The 15532-nt window shown below is 38.9% G+C and overlaps 3 protein-coding genes across 5 annotated transcripts; 1 reads left to right on the top strand and 2 right to left on the bottom strand.

Annotated features, from left to right (window-relative positions):
- Positions 1–345: 345 nt before the first annotated feature.
- Positions 346–3966, bottom strand: mylpfa (myosin light chain, phosphorylatable, fast skeletal muscle a). Its single transcript, XM_052553155.1, has 7 exons — positions 3778–3966; positions 3075–3170; positions 1864–1939; positions 1687–1791; positions 1513–1591; positions 1387–1435; positions 346–1275 (listed from the first exon to the last, which is right to left on the bottom strand). The coding sequence occupies exons 1-7, from the start codon at positions 3778–3780 to the stop codon at positions 1174–1176; spliced, it is 510 nt and encodes a 169-aa protein (XP_052409115.1). The 5' UTR covers positions 3781–3966; the 3' UTR covers positions 346–1173.
- Positions 3967–7323: 3357 nt separating this feature from the next.
- LOC127953817 (sesquipedalian-1-like) lies at positions 7324–9838 on the bottom strand. Its single transcript, XM_052553140.1, has 4 exons — positions 9558–9838; positions 9114–9233; positions 8113–8416; positions 7324–8019 (listed from the first exon to the last, which is right to left on the bottom strand). The coding sequence occupies exons 2-4, from the start codon at positions 9192–9194 to the stop codon at positions 7550–7552; spliced, it is 855 nt and encodes a 284-aa protein (XP_052409100.1). The 5' UTR covers positions 9195–9233; positions 9558–9838; the 3' UTR covers positions 7324–7549.
- A 1800-nt stretch (positions 9839–11638) lies between these two features.
- Positions 11639–15350, top strand: cd2bp2 (CD2 (cytoplasmic tail) binding protein 2). Of its 3 annotated transcripts, none has more exons than XM_052553127.1 (7): positions 11639–11718; positions 12538–12610; positions 12745–12877; positions 13098–13255; positions 13802–14378; positions 14570–14655; positions 15062–15350. In XM_052553127.1, the coding sequence occupies exons 2-7, from the start codon at positions 12539–12541 to the stop codon at positions 15170–15172; spliced, it is 1137 nt and encodes a 378-aa protein (XP_052409087.1). In that variant the 5' UTR covers positions 11639–11718; position 12538; the 3' UTR covers positions 15173–15350. The 3 variants fall into 3 exon arrangements, with proteins under 3 accessions (XP_052409087.1, XP_052409088.1, XP_052409089.1); XM_052553128.1 differs by having other exon boundaries at positions 11712–11736; XM_052553129.1 differs by having other exon boundaries at positions 11717–11852.
- Positions 15351–15532: the final 182 nt, after the last annotated feature.

Below are 15532 nucleotides of genomic sequence, written 5' to 3'. Positions count from 1 at the left end.
GTTAAATCAGAAATTCGCGGTTTTAAACAAACCTTTCATTTTATGGCAGATTTGAACATTTTTCTATCTTAATTAAAAAACGAGCAATTAATGCTGGAAATATTAAAAACATTTGGACTGATGTGGAAGCTATTGTGTGCTATTATTGCAGCTGTAGTACTATCATTGTCCAGCAGAGAGCATGATCTCAGTATGTTCTCATATACTGCTGGTCACCCTTGTGATTTACTGCAGCATAGACCTGCAGTCTTATGTAATCTAACTTATATTACCATCTCTATACTCTGTAACTACAGAAAAGACAGTTCTGTCCCGCCTATCACACACAGCCAGCAGACACAGCAGTACAAAAAGATGTTTTATTCACAGTTTGTGTCTTTTTATTGGTTACAGAAGAGTTCCTGACAGAGCAAAGCAGGCCCAGATGCAGAAAGCAAAAGGTTAGATAAAAAAAAAAAACCTTGACAGAGAAATAGTGAAGAGGAGGGGAGAGAGGGAGTGAAGAGGATATGTTTTCTTTCAGTCCCTGCTCTCCTCTCTTCCTTTGGATGGTCTGTCTCTCTCACTCCCTCCAAGATAAGCTTGGCATCACTTTTAGGAGGCCAAGCTCTCTCGGTACAAAACCCTAATTTTCTCTTTCTTTTTAGTCAGTTATCAGGGGAAAGAACAAGAATGATGACTGTTTCCTCTATTATAGAGTGAGATCACTCCATCTTGCCTCTTTTTCCCTCCGAATGAGCACTCTTCCACATTTATCTAGAGAGAGATTTCAGCCAGAAGTTACAGATGCCTTCAACCCTCAAGACAGCAGCAGAAGATGCAGCAACTTTCATGCATGAGAGGTGGTCGTGGGTAATGAGTGAGAAACAGAGAGAAAGAGAGAGTATGTGAGAGATACAGAAATGATGCTCCTTTTATTGAAAATAATCCCATATCCCCACTTGACAGACACCGTGGTCATGAGCCTCTCCACCCTCCCGATTCAGCCTCGGCGAGACAAGTCTTTGGAGAGATGGAAAGAGTAAGTGCTTGAGAGTAACAAAGACGATGGAAAGGAAGAAAGGGAGAAAGAAGCACAAAGTAAGAGAAGGAGGACAGAGAACAGACTGGGAGAGTAAAGCAGTGAGGGATGCACGTTCATCTCTTCATTTTCTGTCTTGACTCCACGACCGTTTACTCCTCCTTCTCCTCTCCGTGTGTGATGACGTAGCAGATGTTCTTGTAGTCAACATTGCCAGCAACATCTGGGGGGAAGGCGGCCCACAGATTCTTCATCTGATGGATGAAGAACAAAGAATTCGGATTAAACATACATTTTTAGAGACTGAAACATATGCATGGATGAATTGTTCACCAAAAACTATGAAGAGCAAGATCTGATCTCACCTCCTCTGCGGAGAACCTGTCGCACTGAGTGGTCAGAAGCTCCTCAAGGCTGGAAAGAGAGAGAATGAATATCAGCTATGTTTTTTTTGACACATTGAAATAAAGAGTAAGTGAATACAGGCTTACAATTGCTTCTTGATGAAGCCGGTGCCCTCTGGGTCCAGCACCTTGAAGGCAGACACAATGACGTCTTCGGGGTCAGCACCTTTCAGAGACACGGAGAGCGAGTTACACTGAGTGAATTCAACAATGGTTGGAAAACCAAAGGGAGAACAACCAGTAAAGGGGACTTTTGCATACCCTTCAGCTTCTCTCCAAACATGGTGAGGAAAACGGTGAAGTTGATTGGGCCGCTGGCTTCCTTGATCATGGCCTCCAGCTCCTCATTCTTCACGTTCAGTTGGCCTACAGAGAGACAAGGATGGTCAGCACACATTCATGGATATATTTACAAAGGACACAAGTGACACAACTCACCCATTGAGGCCAACACGTCCCTAAGGTCGTCTTTGCTGATGATACCGTCTCTGTTCTGGTCAATGATTGTGAAAGCCTATGCGTGCAGGACAGAGAAAAGCACATTGTTACCGCAGCTTGGGGGAAATGAGGCTGCAAACCAATGACTAAAGAGTCGATTTAACAAGAAATCTTCCCCTTGTAGCCTTTTCTCTTCCCTGACAGTAGTAAAACGTCCTTCTCAGTCACATGAAACTCAAGAAGGGACTTGAATAGCAGCAGCTGCTAACTCCCACCTGGCCCCCACAGAGACCCTCGCTGATCCTTCTTTCCATCTGGGAGACATGTTAAGTCAATCCCAACTCTAATGTCAGACATTCCTGGAGAGGCACTTGAGAAGGCTGTATCATTTATTAATAAACCATTCAAACCACTTCACATCCTTACTTAGCCCTTACTTAGCTCAGTCACACACTTGCCTGACGCTAATTCCAGTCAGCTCACCCATTTAGCATGTGTGTATACATACTTTTTTTTTTTACTTAGCATCTTAGATTAATTAATTAAGATTAACCACAATGTTTAACAGCCATAAGTCAACTACTGGTAAATCAGATTTTTTTTTCTTCTGATATTTCTTTTGTGCATTATTTGTCATATAAAGGTCCATTCAGAAGTCTAATATGCATTTAATGTTCCCTTCCTGCAAACTAATTCAAGGGCCCTTAAACATAATCCTCATTAACTGTATTTTATTGCAACTGTGCCTTCTCTTTTATCTTGCCCATTGTATGTCACACATGATTTCTTTCTGTCCCTCTGGCATGCACTAGGATCTTCAGCTGCCACCCTGGGATCAGGAGTTCAGGAGTGTCGGACAGATGGGAGGGCTTTTTTTTGGTGGGGGGTGGGGGGGTGGGGGGCGGGGTATTAGCAGACAACACAAAAAGACTAGATGATGTCAATCTGTTGACTCAGATTGTCCATTTGCTCAGCCCTAATACAAATAGGTTTTAACCTGATAACAGAATTTGATCATATTAGAATTAGAATTCCAGTTCAGAAGCAATATTTAGGATAAGATCCATGTCTGGGAACATTTACCCCCAGAAATCTCACTTTAATGAAACTAAAAAAACTGAAATAAAGTAACTAAACATATTTACAATATATATTGTTCTAAAAATATGGAGTTTACTTGTAATAATTATAAGATCTGAAAAACTATTTACCTCTTTGTACTCCTGAATCTGGCTCTGCTCAAACATGGAGAACACATTGGAGGAGCCCTCTCCTCCTCCTGCCCTCCTCTTGGCCTTCTTGGGTGCCTAGAAAGAAAAATATATTATTATTATTATTATTTTTCAGTCAGCACGGCTAAATAGTGCATATTTGCTCTGTGTTGTTGAAAATAATACATAATGACAGAAAATCATGCACTGACACTGCAGTGCCACACAAGTCTCATTCATAAGACAATATTTATTGTTAATAAAACCCTGTTCAGCCATATTCTAATGAAACATACATGTTTACATGTGATATACATCCAAATAATGCTCTTTGCATAGGTCGCTCCTCAATGATTCATTAAACTGTTCGTACATTATGCTTTCTGGTAAAACGTGCAATATTCTATATATTTTTAATTTAACATCTTACAGAAAATTACAAAAAAAAAAAAAAAATCCCATATATCATGGGAAGTGAAAGCAAAACCACTCAGTTTAGCAGTTTATAACTGCTTGTCCAGGATCAGAAAGAACAGCTTCAGAAACACTGCCCAGTCTGTCTCATCCTGTTAAATGCATTATAAGTCCACAGTTCAATTCTCCAAGAATCAGACGCTCTCTTCCATTCAACCCTGCTGAGACTGATGCATTATGTCCTTGGTTCCTATGTGTCCAGGTAACACCTAAGGTTCAGGTTACTCACCATGCTGAGACGGTATGTGTGAAGTCTAAGAAGCTCAAGAAGTGAAGACTGAAGCCGCGTGGTGACTTGTTCCTGGGGGGCTTATATACTGCCGAAGGCCCCTTGCTAATTATAGATCCAGCCTTAAGTGTGGCTTGGGAAAAAGACAGAGGGAAGGAATAGAGACAGGGAAAACTATGAAAGGCGAGAGAGATGAGGTAGGGGTAAAGCGATGAAGGAACACAGGGTGGGATGTACTATCATCTTACAGTGCTCAGAAATAGCTATTAGAGTCTTGGAATGGGATGAATCTGACACCGGTGGCAGCAGTCTGCGAGTCTCACGTAGACTAATAAGGACATGGAGACGTAAGGGTCTGTTTGAGCTTTGCACAATCACATAACTTTGCACAAATGATTTGAAATGAATGGTCTGTAATGTTTAGTGGTGGATCAATATCTGGTTTAATGTTACTTCTGAATCCTGGCGTTGGGATGGGGGAGGATGCAATAAAAGATACTGATTGATGTAAATCCAGAGATTTTTTGAGCCAATGATTATGTTTTTCATATATGCGTACACGCCCCCCTCTGAAATATAAGGAGGCAGAGGTAACATCTTAACCCTTGCCATCTTGTCACCTCTCTCCAAATCAGCCCTAATCAAAAATAGGTTTTAATGCCTTTCCTAGTATAGTGATGCCATAAGATTTGGGTCCAAGTCCCCCCACCTCACCCCGCCACATGGCCATGCCCAAATTCAGCACTCTCTCTCTCTCTCTGGAGCTCTTTGAGCTCGCTCGGTCACTCTGCAGTCACTGTGAGGTGCAGTTTGAGAGGCTGATCAGTGTATGGGCACGCAATTATCCTGTTTCTTTCAGTTTGAGATGATCAGCAGCACAATGTGAGGAGTTGGTATAGGACACACATGAAAGGAAATCTGAGGCTTAATACAGGTTCTTTTGGATAGGCGGGGATAATGGACAGCTGAGAGTGACCAAAATAGCAAAACATAAAAGTTGTCTGCTCCTTGAGCTCTCCTTTTCTTCTCTGTTTAATCCATCATTCTAGCAACACTACAGTTTGTTTTGCATTCCTTTCCTCCTTTAGGCTCATCTGATACCTTGCGAGTCTGTCCTTCACGTGTTTAGTTCCCTCTTCTAGATCTTGTCCAGATCTTTCATTCTTCATTTGCTGCAATTTTTTAAAGGTGGCATTTCTTTATGGAGATACTGTTAAAAGTCAGAAAGTCATGTAAGTTGTAATGGAAGAGCTTAAAGGGTAATAATAAGCTCTAAAAGTAAATGCTTATACAGTATAAAATGCATTTTCTTGCATTTCCTAATATATGTATGCATAATAATGTATTCCTTAGTAATGATTTAATGTTAAGGCTACACTGATAACTCTTGCAGTCATTGAAAAAGCAGCTGAATGATTAGCAGGTTCTCAAATTATATATAGTATGCTATATTAATACACCCCTCCTATAACTATATATGGTGGAACAGCATTCAATGTGTATGAGAGAGATTAACAGAGAGGGGAGGGAAAGCCTGGGTCAGAGGAAGTGTGGGTCATCATTGAATGATTCTCTCAAACACAATACAAACTCAGTGTAGACACTTTTTAAGTAAGTCTGACCGGTGACTGATCAGGTTGTGTATACACCTGATTTGGTATTTTGTAGGCCACTGTGTCAGTCATCTTTGTTTTGTTTATGAACTGTCAAAGTGTACATGTCTATATGTACAGTACATGTTACGTGTAACGAGATCTACTGACATGTATCGTGAAAGCTGTTTATCACAGCAGAGACGTCTGGAATCTGGATGAGGTGAAAAAGGCTGTCGGGGTTAGACATAGCTGGGGTGTAGATGTCATGCTTGAAATGAGGAGCTTCGTGTTTTTAGGTTTTTGTTGTCAGAGCTCCGATGTATGTCACAGAATCCCTATAACATTTCATAATGTGAGTTCATGAATCATTTTACTAACCGCAATATCTAGACTGAATTTTTGTTACATCTGCTCACAATATTTAAAGATGAATCTGTCCACATTCGAATAAATAAAATAACATCAGGATCTTAACAGAACAATTTATTAGGACTTTTATTCTAATTTGATTCTTACAATAATATAATGGTTCAAAATAAAAGTTGAATTAAGTATAATAAAATACATACAAACACTGAATAAATCAACTGATAAAAAAATGATAATTCTTACTGATGCTGTGCAATATGCAAAGGCTGAAATACAGACTTAACATGTAACTTACTAAATTAACTTAGCATTAAATTAAACTTATTTTTACATGATTTATTATAATTTACATTTGAGGACAGATACTAGATAAAACAATCAAATGTATCCCTAAACAAATTATCATTCGAATGAATCATATAAAATATATTCTAACAAAAATGTATCTATATTAAATTAAGACATTTGATAGTTAAAACATGTTAATCCATCCAAATAGAATTAACTAGTGACCCTGTGCCTGAAGTAGGGCTGAATAAAAGTAGTAGAACTGTTGATGAAGTGCAGTGTCTCTGGTGAACCTACACTATAAAGAGCTGCACCTCTGAAATGCTTGATGCATACAAACTTTATTTTTGGTGCTTACTGATAAGACTGTAATATGTGACCCTGGGCCATAAAACTCAAGTGTCTTAAGTGTACATTTTTCGAAAATCTGAATAAATAAGCTTTCCATTGATGTCTGGTTTGTTAGGATCGGACAGTATTTGCCCGTGATACAACTAATTGAAAATCTGGAATCTGAGGGTGCAAAACAATCTAAATACTGAGAAAATCCCCTATGAATTTGTCCAAATGAATTCTTAGCAATGCATATTACTAATCAAAAGTTAAGTTTTGATATATTTACACTAGGAAATTTACAAAATATCTTCATGGAACATGATATTTACTTAATATCCTAATTATTTTAGTCAGAAAAGATAAATCTATAATTTTTTACCCAAAGAAAGGTTGTTTTTTTTTTGGCTATTGCTACAAATGTACTTAATACTGGTTTTGTGGTCCAGGATCACATAAAAAGAACTGCTGCTTCTAATGTTTTTAACGTTCCAGATGAGTTAAGTACACTAGAAACTAAAAGAAAAAAGGTGCATCTACATCCCCAAAGAGCTGAGACGTTGTGAAAGAGGAAGAATATAAAGGGCGTGTATTTCAGTTTGTCTGCGAAACCTCCTGAGCTGTGCGAAACAAGTTCTGTAAGGCAGAACTAAACAGTCACTTTTGTCACCCTCTTCACAAGATCACATTATTGATTAGGCTCTCTCAGTACACATTTTAAAACATATGACAATAAATAAAATATTAGTTATTATCATGCATTTACTGCTCTACAACTAACCTGTAGACTTGTAGACTGTAATAAAACCTCGCCTGACAGTATCTGAAGTACTTTGGAACCAATATGGAAATTTGCCGTTGTAAATGTCTGCACATAGTTATTTTAACAGTGGGGGTAAAGCTTCTGGTGGTTTGGGTCTGTTTTATGACAAGCAAGAAGGAACTAGGCTGAGAGACCACAGAGAGGAAATGAGAAATGTTTTATCAAAAAAAAACGCCACAAGATCTGTGTCAGTCAGTGCTAATCTGCATGCCTTCATACAATTAAAAAGACAGCAGGATTCTACTAGCACTGCATCTTAATACATTCATCAAGCTATTGTTTTTGAACAAGGTTTAGTATTTAGACGACAACATGAACAAATGCATATATGTGATATAAGCATTCATATATATTAGATGCTGCTCTAGCTAAGATCAATGAGGTCCTCCTCGACATGTCCCACTTCGTTGTGCTTCTTCTTCAGCCAATCAGCTCTGAGTTTTCTAACCTCCTTTCCATAGTACTCGTGCAGTTTACTAAAGTCTTCCAAAGGATCAAAGTTCACAATCGGCCACTCCCCGGAAGATGGTGCCGGACCATTTAAGGGTGTGACATGCGCATTTCTCTTGGGCCAGAGCTTTGGAGATCGCTTACTGGTATTCTTGAATTGAATAGGAGGGCCATGAAGACTATAGCTGATGGGTCTGTTCGGCGTAGACGGAGGTGGTACAGATACAGAACTGGTGCTGTAGCTCCGCCCATCTCTGGGCACTATGGTAGTCCCATGTAAGAAATAAGGTTGTCCTGAGTTCCAGGAAGCCATTATCTTATTGGGTGAAGATGTCACTTCAGAGGTCTCGATGGAATCACAAAGGCCTTTGTCTCTTTTAGCTTCTGCTTTGTTAAGGGCATGAAAAAAATCCAATCACACATGTTAATTGTCTTCAAGCCAGTAGACACAAAAAAAACACATACAGATAAACGCACCTTCGTAGCGTCTCTCCAGGTCTTTGACGATCATGGAAAGGTAGATGTGACTGGCGCAGAACAGTGCACCGATCCAGCTCTCCTGGCTGAGATGGTCATCGGCGGCTAGTCTATACGTGCGGAGGCCTGGTCCAGTGAACACCAGAGAGATACAGAACTGACCATCCGTCTCACACGCCTGCACCAGGCAGCCCTCCAGAACAATCACACCCAACAGGTTACGATCGCCTGGACGCTCCTGATAAAACAGCAGATTCCCCTTCAGCACAAACCAGCGGCGCAGGTACGTGGTGTTCCTCTCTCTCTGTGGAGAAGAAATGTGGTAATAGGGTCAGTGCAATTAGGATTCATTTAAAGAGAGAAAATTGGAGATGCGAGATGCGATTTTTTTATACATATATTTGATACTGATATATTCTGACCCTGAATTAGTGTCACTAATTATAAAATTACATTAGCCAAAGGCATGCTTTTAATAAGTTTTAGGTATGTGTATTAAATAAGTGTAACAGTCCCGTGGTACAATTTACGGATAAAGAGGCTGGTTTATTTTTAGGTTGTTCTGAAATATTGGTTATTGAAAGAGATTATTATTAGATTTAATTTAAAATAACTATTTAATTACCAAGTCATATAGTCCTGCTTGCCACTATTAGCATTACTTTTACCATACATTTGAAATTGTAGTGACCTATAATTGTACATTTCCCTATTTGATTTGAGCAGGTAGATAGCATATTGAAACAAAAAATGAAAATATAAATCTATTAAATTTGTTTTTTTCATAAAGAGCTCAATACAATGATACTGAAGGTATAGTCTCCAATGCAGCATGAAGAAGATAAGATAGGATGTGTCAGATATAATGTAGCCCACTTCACTTTCCTGAACCCGGCTGACATGATAAACCAATCCGACAGCTGAGGCAGTTTCACACCTGTCAGAGGAGAACTGGCCTAGTTTGACAATATTTTGGTTAACTGGCACATTCAGGTCCTTACCTTTTTGTAAAGATACCCCTCTTTATCGACAGGTGAAGTGCAGGACAGGTAATGGGTTAGAATCTTCTCATGGATCTTCATTACAACGCCACCTGGCGTGCAGCCGTGTCCTGGCGCGAGCTTTACATGAACAAAAATTAAAATCCATGGATACATTTAATCTGCCATTGATATTGTTCTTTGTTTTTTTAAGAAAAAAAAAAAAAACAGTGCTTCTAATTCTAAGCAAGTATGAAACCATACGAGAATAACTTGCCTATCCGGTATATGCGGTGTCTGTCAATGTGCTAGACAGTATATGTTGCCACGTAAATAGTATGTGCCCTTGAAGCAGCTATATGCGCCGTTTAAAAAGATAAATAAGGAAACGGTGGCACAGAATTGTGATCGCGTCACCGCATCATTGACAGACCGACTCGCTGTGTGTCAGGTGCAGCAACTTACTTTTGTCAATGTATTTCCGTTGATTTAGCGTGGATATCCATACAGCCTTCGTGGCAAAAACATCCCTTCATGCCAAGCTCCTCAATCCCGGGGAATCGTATAAAGAGCAGAATGATATTATAAGTTTCGTATTACCAGCGCGCGCCCGAACGCCGGTCTCGCAAGTGTTGAAATATAAATAACGCGACCCACTTCCTGGTAACAAAAGCCCATGCCCTATTCTCTTTAGACTTCGTGATGAAACAGCAGCGACATATGCGCTTTCACAGCCCCAACAAACAGGATATTAATGAATTTATCTATAGACAAAATGAGGGAAGTAAACGCTTATGAGTAACAGAACAGATCATCTGCATACAGTGACAATTTGTGTGTTTTGCAAAGTTTGCTGCTTCAGTTTTTGGAAATTATTTATTTCCCCACGCTTCTATGGTATACTGAAAAACAAAGATACGCATATCATACGTTTTAGAGGCTTTTATTGGCAATATGAGTCAATATTTCCAGTGTTGACCCTTGTTCTTCATAACCTCTGTAATTCACTCTATCATGCTGGATATTATCTTCTGAGCCAAATCCTGACTGATGGAGATCCACTGTTGTCATTAGTTCTCAGAGATGATCACAGTTTGTGGGCTTCTTCTTATCCACTCACCTCTCGAGGACTGACCACCGGTTCTCTATGAGATGGAGATCTGGGGAGCTGCCTTGGCCACGGATCCAAAATTTCAATGTTATGATCTTCTTTATCACTCTTGCTTTGTGACATGGTGCTCCGTCATGCTGGAAAATGCACGGATCACCAAATTGCTCGTGGATCGTTGGAAGAAGTCGCTCTTTGCAGGACGTTTTGATACCATTCTTTATTAAGTGTTTTTGGGCAGAATTATCTGAGAGTCCTCTGCCTCAGTTGAAAAACAACCCCACACATGAATGGTCTCAGGATGCTTCACTGTTGGCACAACACAGGACTCATTCACCTTTTCTTCTCTGAGCAATCTATTTTTCAGATGTCCCAAACAGTCGGAAGGGAGCCTCATCAGAGGAAATCACTCTGCACCAGTCTTCTGTCTAATCCTTGTACATCCTGCAGAATTTCAGTCTGTCCTTGATGTTTTTCTTGGAGAGAAGTGGCTTCTTTGCTGCCCTTCTTGACACCAGGCCGTTGTCCAAAACTTTTGGCCTCACTGTGGATGCAGATGCTCTCTATGTAATGATAAAAACTGCCAAAACGTTTTGCCATGACTGTATTATCAATTCATTTTTCTAATTCTGGCTGTCATCAAATATTTACTACATACATTTTACCAAAACACTGTGTTTGCAACTGGTGGCTTTTGCACAGTTGTTCTGCTTTTCAAATGTACCTTTCTGTATTTAGTTTTCATAGAGACACATATATAGACATTTGACATTTAGGCTCTGAGGCCTGTTTGACTCTATTGAAGCAGACTGGTTCAAAAGACTTGCTTGTATCAAATGTCTGTGACACGTCACCAATGACGTTTGAGGCTTCATACGTCACTATGAAACACCTGAAGTAAAGTCTTTGGCGCAGCTTCATTCATTATAAGGAGAAGCGAAATGCTTAGTTCCCTGCTTCATAGTAACATAGATAGTAACACGTTCATGTATGGACAATGATTATCAGAAAGAAGACACAGCTGCTATTGCTGAGCAATGCTTTTGTATTGAAACTGCAATCAACAAGATGTTGAATAATTTAAAAAGTGGCTGCTGTAATAGCAGCTGACCACTAGATGTCACTGGTACTGTCTGTCTTTGAGGCTTTGAGTATCTTTTGGTACAATCGGGGAAAAGACTCAAAAGCTTCACAATGCTTCATCTGCCTATCTCTAATATTTACAATAAAGAGGTTTTTCTCTATCCAAAGAGTGAGATGTTCCCAGAAAACATAAAGCCCAGTGTTCTAACTGTAACATCAGATACTCATCTGAAAACAACAAAACAATAGTTTGAAACGGAAATCAAAAGGTTTTTGTAAAATGTCCGAGCAGATCAAGTGATGGACGTGAGGTCACAGAAATGCTTTAATCGTCATTAATCCGGTTTACCTGCAGGTGGCGAGAGAGAATTTCTCGAATGACGTAGTTCCGGTTTTAGTGTGCTTGAATGGCGCAGCGGGGAGAATAACATCCAGGTAACCAAACATTTCACAGTGGGTTCATTATCTGTATTTTTTATTTTAATATAATTATTATTTTTACTACAGCTGACCAGTCTGTGTAGGTCGAGCTCAGGTTTATTTTATATACGGTCTTGTATTTTTTTGACGTAAGTTACGCGCTCCATACGCACGATCGCAGCATTAGCTCGCGCATTGCGCAGCAGTGGTGTAAATACTGAACAATTAAATGTGATACTTGATACATTTTTGTTTGTATTAGGTTATTATATATTATCACAGTTTTGTAGATGTGCATAAAGTATAGGCCCAATTCTTTATGCTGTGTAGTTAACTGCTATTAGTTTGGTTTTATACAGAGTCTCGCAAATTAGGTTTAAACCACTCCACGGGTTTCATGCATCATCAGGATTTATGTTAAGAGTATAAAACTTAAAGGCAAAACTCTTTTGATAGTCCACTTTAGACATTGTACTAAGAGTAAGCTAGTTTTGAGCAAGATGTCAACTAGCAGTCTTTAGAGTATTAGTAGACTTTCTGCTTGATATCTTCTAGCACCTTATTTTGATCCACAACATACTGACTATAAGAAACTTTGTAAGTAATCTCAACTGCTTATATTAAACCTAACCTAACAGTCTACTCTGAGAGTTAGTAGACATGGATTTTGAAATGAATGATAATTAGTTTACAGTTTCAAAGTTACTTATACTTAGTAGAATGTTTAAAGTGGACTATCAAAATAAAGTGTAACCAACTTTCACAGTGTATACTAGATGAGTACACTATACACGCACAACAAAACTGTAGTCAACCGTCTTATGCCTCTTTCAGCATGTCGAAAAGGAAAGTGACATTTGAGGATGGAGATGGGGAGATTACTTTGGAAGATGTTCCGAAGAAGAAGGTCAGTTCCATATAACACTTTAAAAAGTGTTCTGTTGCATCAACAAGCATATTGTTATTCTGTTTGTAATAGGACTGTGCTGTTCTGTGAAAAATATCATGCTCTGTTCTGCTCTAACCAACGTCTTTTTACAGATTGTTGATGGCGTGATTGGCCCAGGATCCAGATTTAAGGAGAAACACTCTTTGGACAGTGATGAGGAAGATGAAGGAGAGGAAAGAGAATATAGCAGCAAATATGACATCCTTGCCAGTGACGATGTGGAAGGTCTGTGGATAATAATTTCATGATTGGCTTCATGCAGATAATGAAATATACACACTGAAGAATGTTTTTTTGGTTCTTTCTCTAGACCTTTGTAGTGCCTGCTATTTAAAAGGCAGAGAAATGACAAAGTAATTTGAAACACTAGATTGCTTGTGTTTTATTTTTTATTTTTTATTTTTTTTTAATTATTACTCAACTAAGACTTGCTTTGTGTTTACAGGGCAGGAAATGGCAACCATTGACTATGACGAGGGTGTCCGCATCACCCCTTTCAACCTCACCGAGGAAATGCAGGAGGGACACTTTGATTCAGAGGGCAACTATTTTGTCAACAAAGAGGAAGATATCAGAGACAACTGGCTGGACAATATCGACTGGGTACATTTTATTGCATGGATTTTGAGAAACAGTTGATAATCTAAGTATAAGCGTTAAAATAGACCCTATTTTATTAAGAGACTTGACCACAAAACTACTCATAAGGGTCAGTCTTTTGAAACTGAGATTTATACATAATCTGAAAGCTGAATTAATAAGCTTTCCATTGATTTATGGTTTGTTAGGATAGGACAATATTTTTACTGATAGATACAACTATTTGAAAATCTAGAATCTAAAAATGTAAAAAAAAAAAAATAGAATGAATGAAAAAAAAAACGCATTTAAATTTGTTCAAATTCTAAGCAATGCATATTATTAATCACAAATTGTTTTGATATATTTATTGTAGAATATTTACCAAATATCTTCATGAGACATGATCTTTACTTCACATCCTAATGTTTTTGGCATTTAAGAAAAACTAGTAATTTAGACCCTTACAATGTATTTTTGGCTATTGCTACAAATTTGTCTGTGCTATTTATGAATGCTTTTTTTGTCCAGGGTCACAAATCATTGATCACACTGTATCTCTTCACACAGGTGAAGATAAAAGAGCAGCCCGTGAAAAAGAAGAAAGGCCTCGCAGCTAAGCGGAAGAGAAGAATTGGTGATGAAGATGAAGCAGAAGAGGAGATAAAACGTGAGGAACAGCAGAAAGACGGTGAGGAAGATGAGGAGGAAGAAGAGGAGAAAGGACCTGCAGAAGACCCTCTGGCCACGTACAGCCATCATCAGCTCGCAGAAGCCGTCATTGAGCTGATGCTGCCGGGAGAAACAGTGGCTGCTGCTCTGAGAAGACTTGGTGGTCTTGGAGGACGCAAGAAGAAAGGGCGACTGAGAGAAGGGGAGGAGGAGAAAAAAGAGACTTTGAACAGAGACGCTGATAAACTGGACAAACTGACAGCATTGGCAGATAGACTGGTGGGGATTGGAGAATTTGAAATTTATCAGCAGACTTATGAAAAGCTTGCCTACAAGCTGAAGGGGATGACTCGAGGAAAGGCAGCCAAGATACTAGAGGATGATGAAGAGGAGAAAGATGAGCTAGACATGTTCGGCGAGGATTTTGATGAGAAGCAAGCTGCAGAAAAGGTTGAGGATAAAGACAACAGCAGAGGTACGTGATTATACAAGGATGGATTTTTAAGGGTGGCATGATCAGATACAATTTAAAAATGAACTTCTATTAGTACTAGCAGTGGAGCAACCTTTTGTAACGAGTCCTGAAAATTGTATTGCCAGTCGTCTTTCATGATGACATGATTCTCGGCTGACCCCTTAGTAATAATGCTTTGTGTTCCTCTCTAGTCAGTGATGAGGTCATGTGGGAGTACAAATGGGACAATGAGGAAAACTCTGAGCTCTATGGGCCCTTCAGCAGCCAACAGATGCAGGTAAGACATTATCAGTGCTTTAATATCAAACTTAAATTTTCAGAAGTAATTGACACTATATTTCTTATATTAAAATGGTTTAAAAGATGTAAACACTGATATATGCATTATTTCATTGTTCATTCTATTTTATGTATCCATTTATTTCTTTTTTGGAGTGGTCTAGAGGCATTGACTTAACCAGTGGCAATTAATAGTAGATGGGAAAGAGTGGTTTGGGAACCAGTTTAAAAACATTATTGCATTTATGTTTGTTGCTTCAAGTAGCAAATAATTACATGCATCACAACTGCGTAAATGTTTGCTCTTTATTTGATGTTTAAGTATTTTTTTATTAAGGATAAATAGTGTTTTGATATTTATTTATTTTGGTTAAATGTAAATGTGGCTGTATCTTTTATCCCAGGGCTGGGTGGACGAGGGCTACTTCAAGGACGGAGTATATTGTAGGAGGATTGAGCAAGAAGGTGCCCCGTTCTACAACTCAAAGAGAATAGACTTTGAACTTTATACATGATCTGCTGATTTTACTGATTTAATTTGATTTCTTCCTCCTCTCTCTGAAAGGGCTTCTCTGAATAATTGTTTACTCCTCAATAATTGTGTTTTGACTTAAGTACGCGCATTAATTAGTATGTGCATCTGTGTTTGAAACATGATGTGTTTTAAAATAAAGACTTTATGGCTGGATCCAATCTGGTGTTCTGGTTAATGTTACAACTTTCTGACTCGTGCACGTTTACTGGATACACAATTTAAAGAGTGCCGCTATTTTGCTACACTCAAGATTCAAGATTCAAACCGCGGGGACTGTACAAAAACCAATGAAAGCTTTGTAGTTCACACGGGGACAAAGACGGCTGTTCGCGGCCTCGCT

This window comes from Carassius gibelio, chromosome B3 (genome assembly GCF_023724105.1).
Source record: "Carassius gibelio isolate Cgi1373 ecotype wild population from Czech Republic chromosome B3, carGib1.2-hapl.c, whole genome shotgun sequence".
In the NCBI taxonomy this organism is placed as follows: Eukaryota; Metazoa; Chordata; class Actinopteri; order Cypriniformes; family Cyprinidae; genus Carassius; species Carassius gibelio.
Note: the sequence above shows the minus strand (reverse complement) of the source record. Positions and strands in the feature narration are given on the sequence as shown.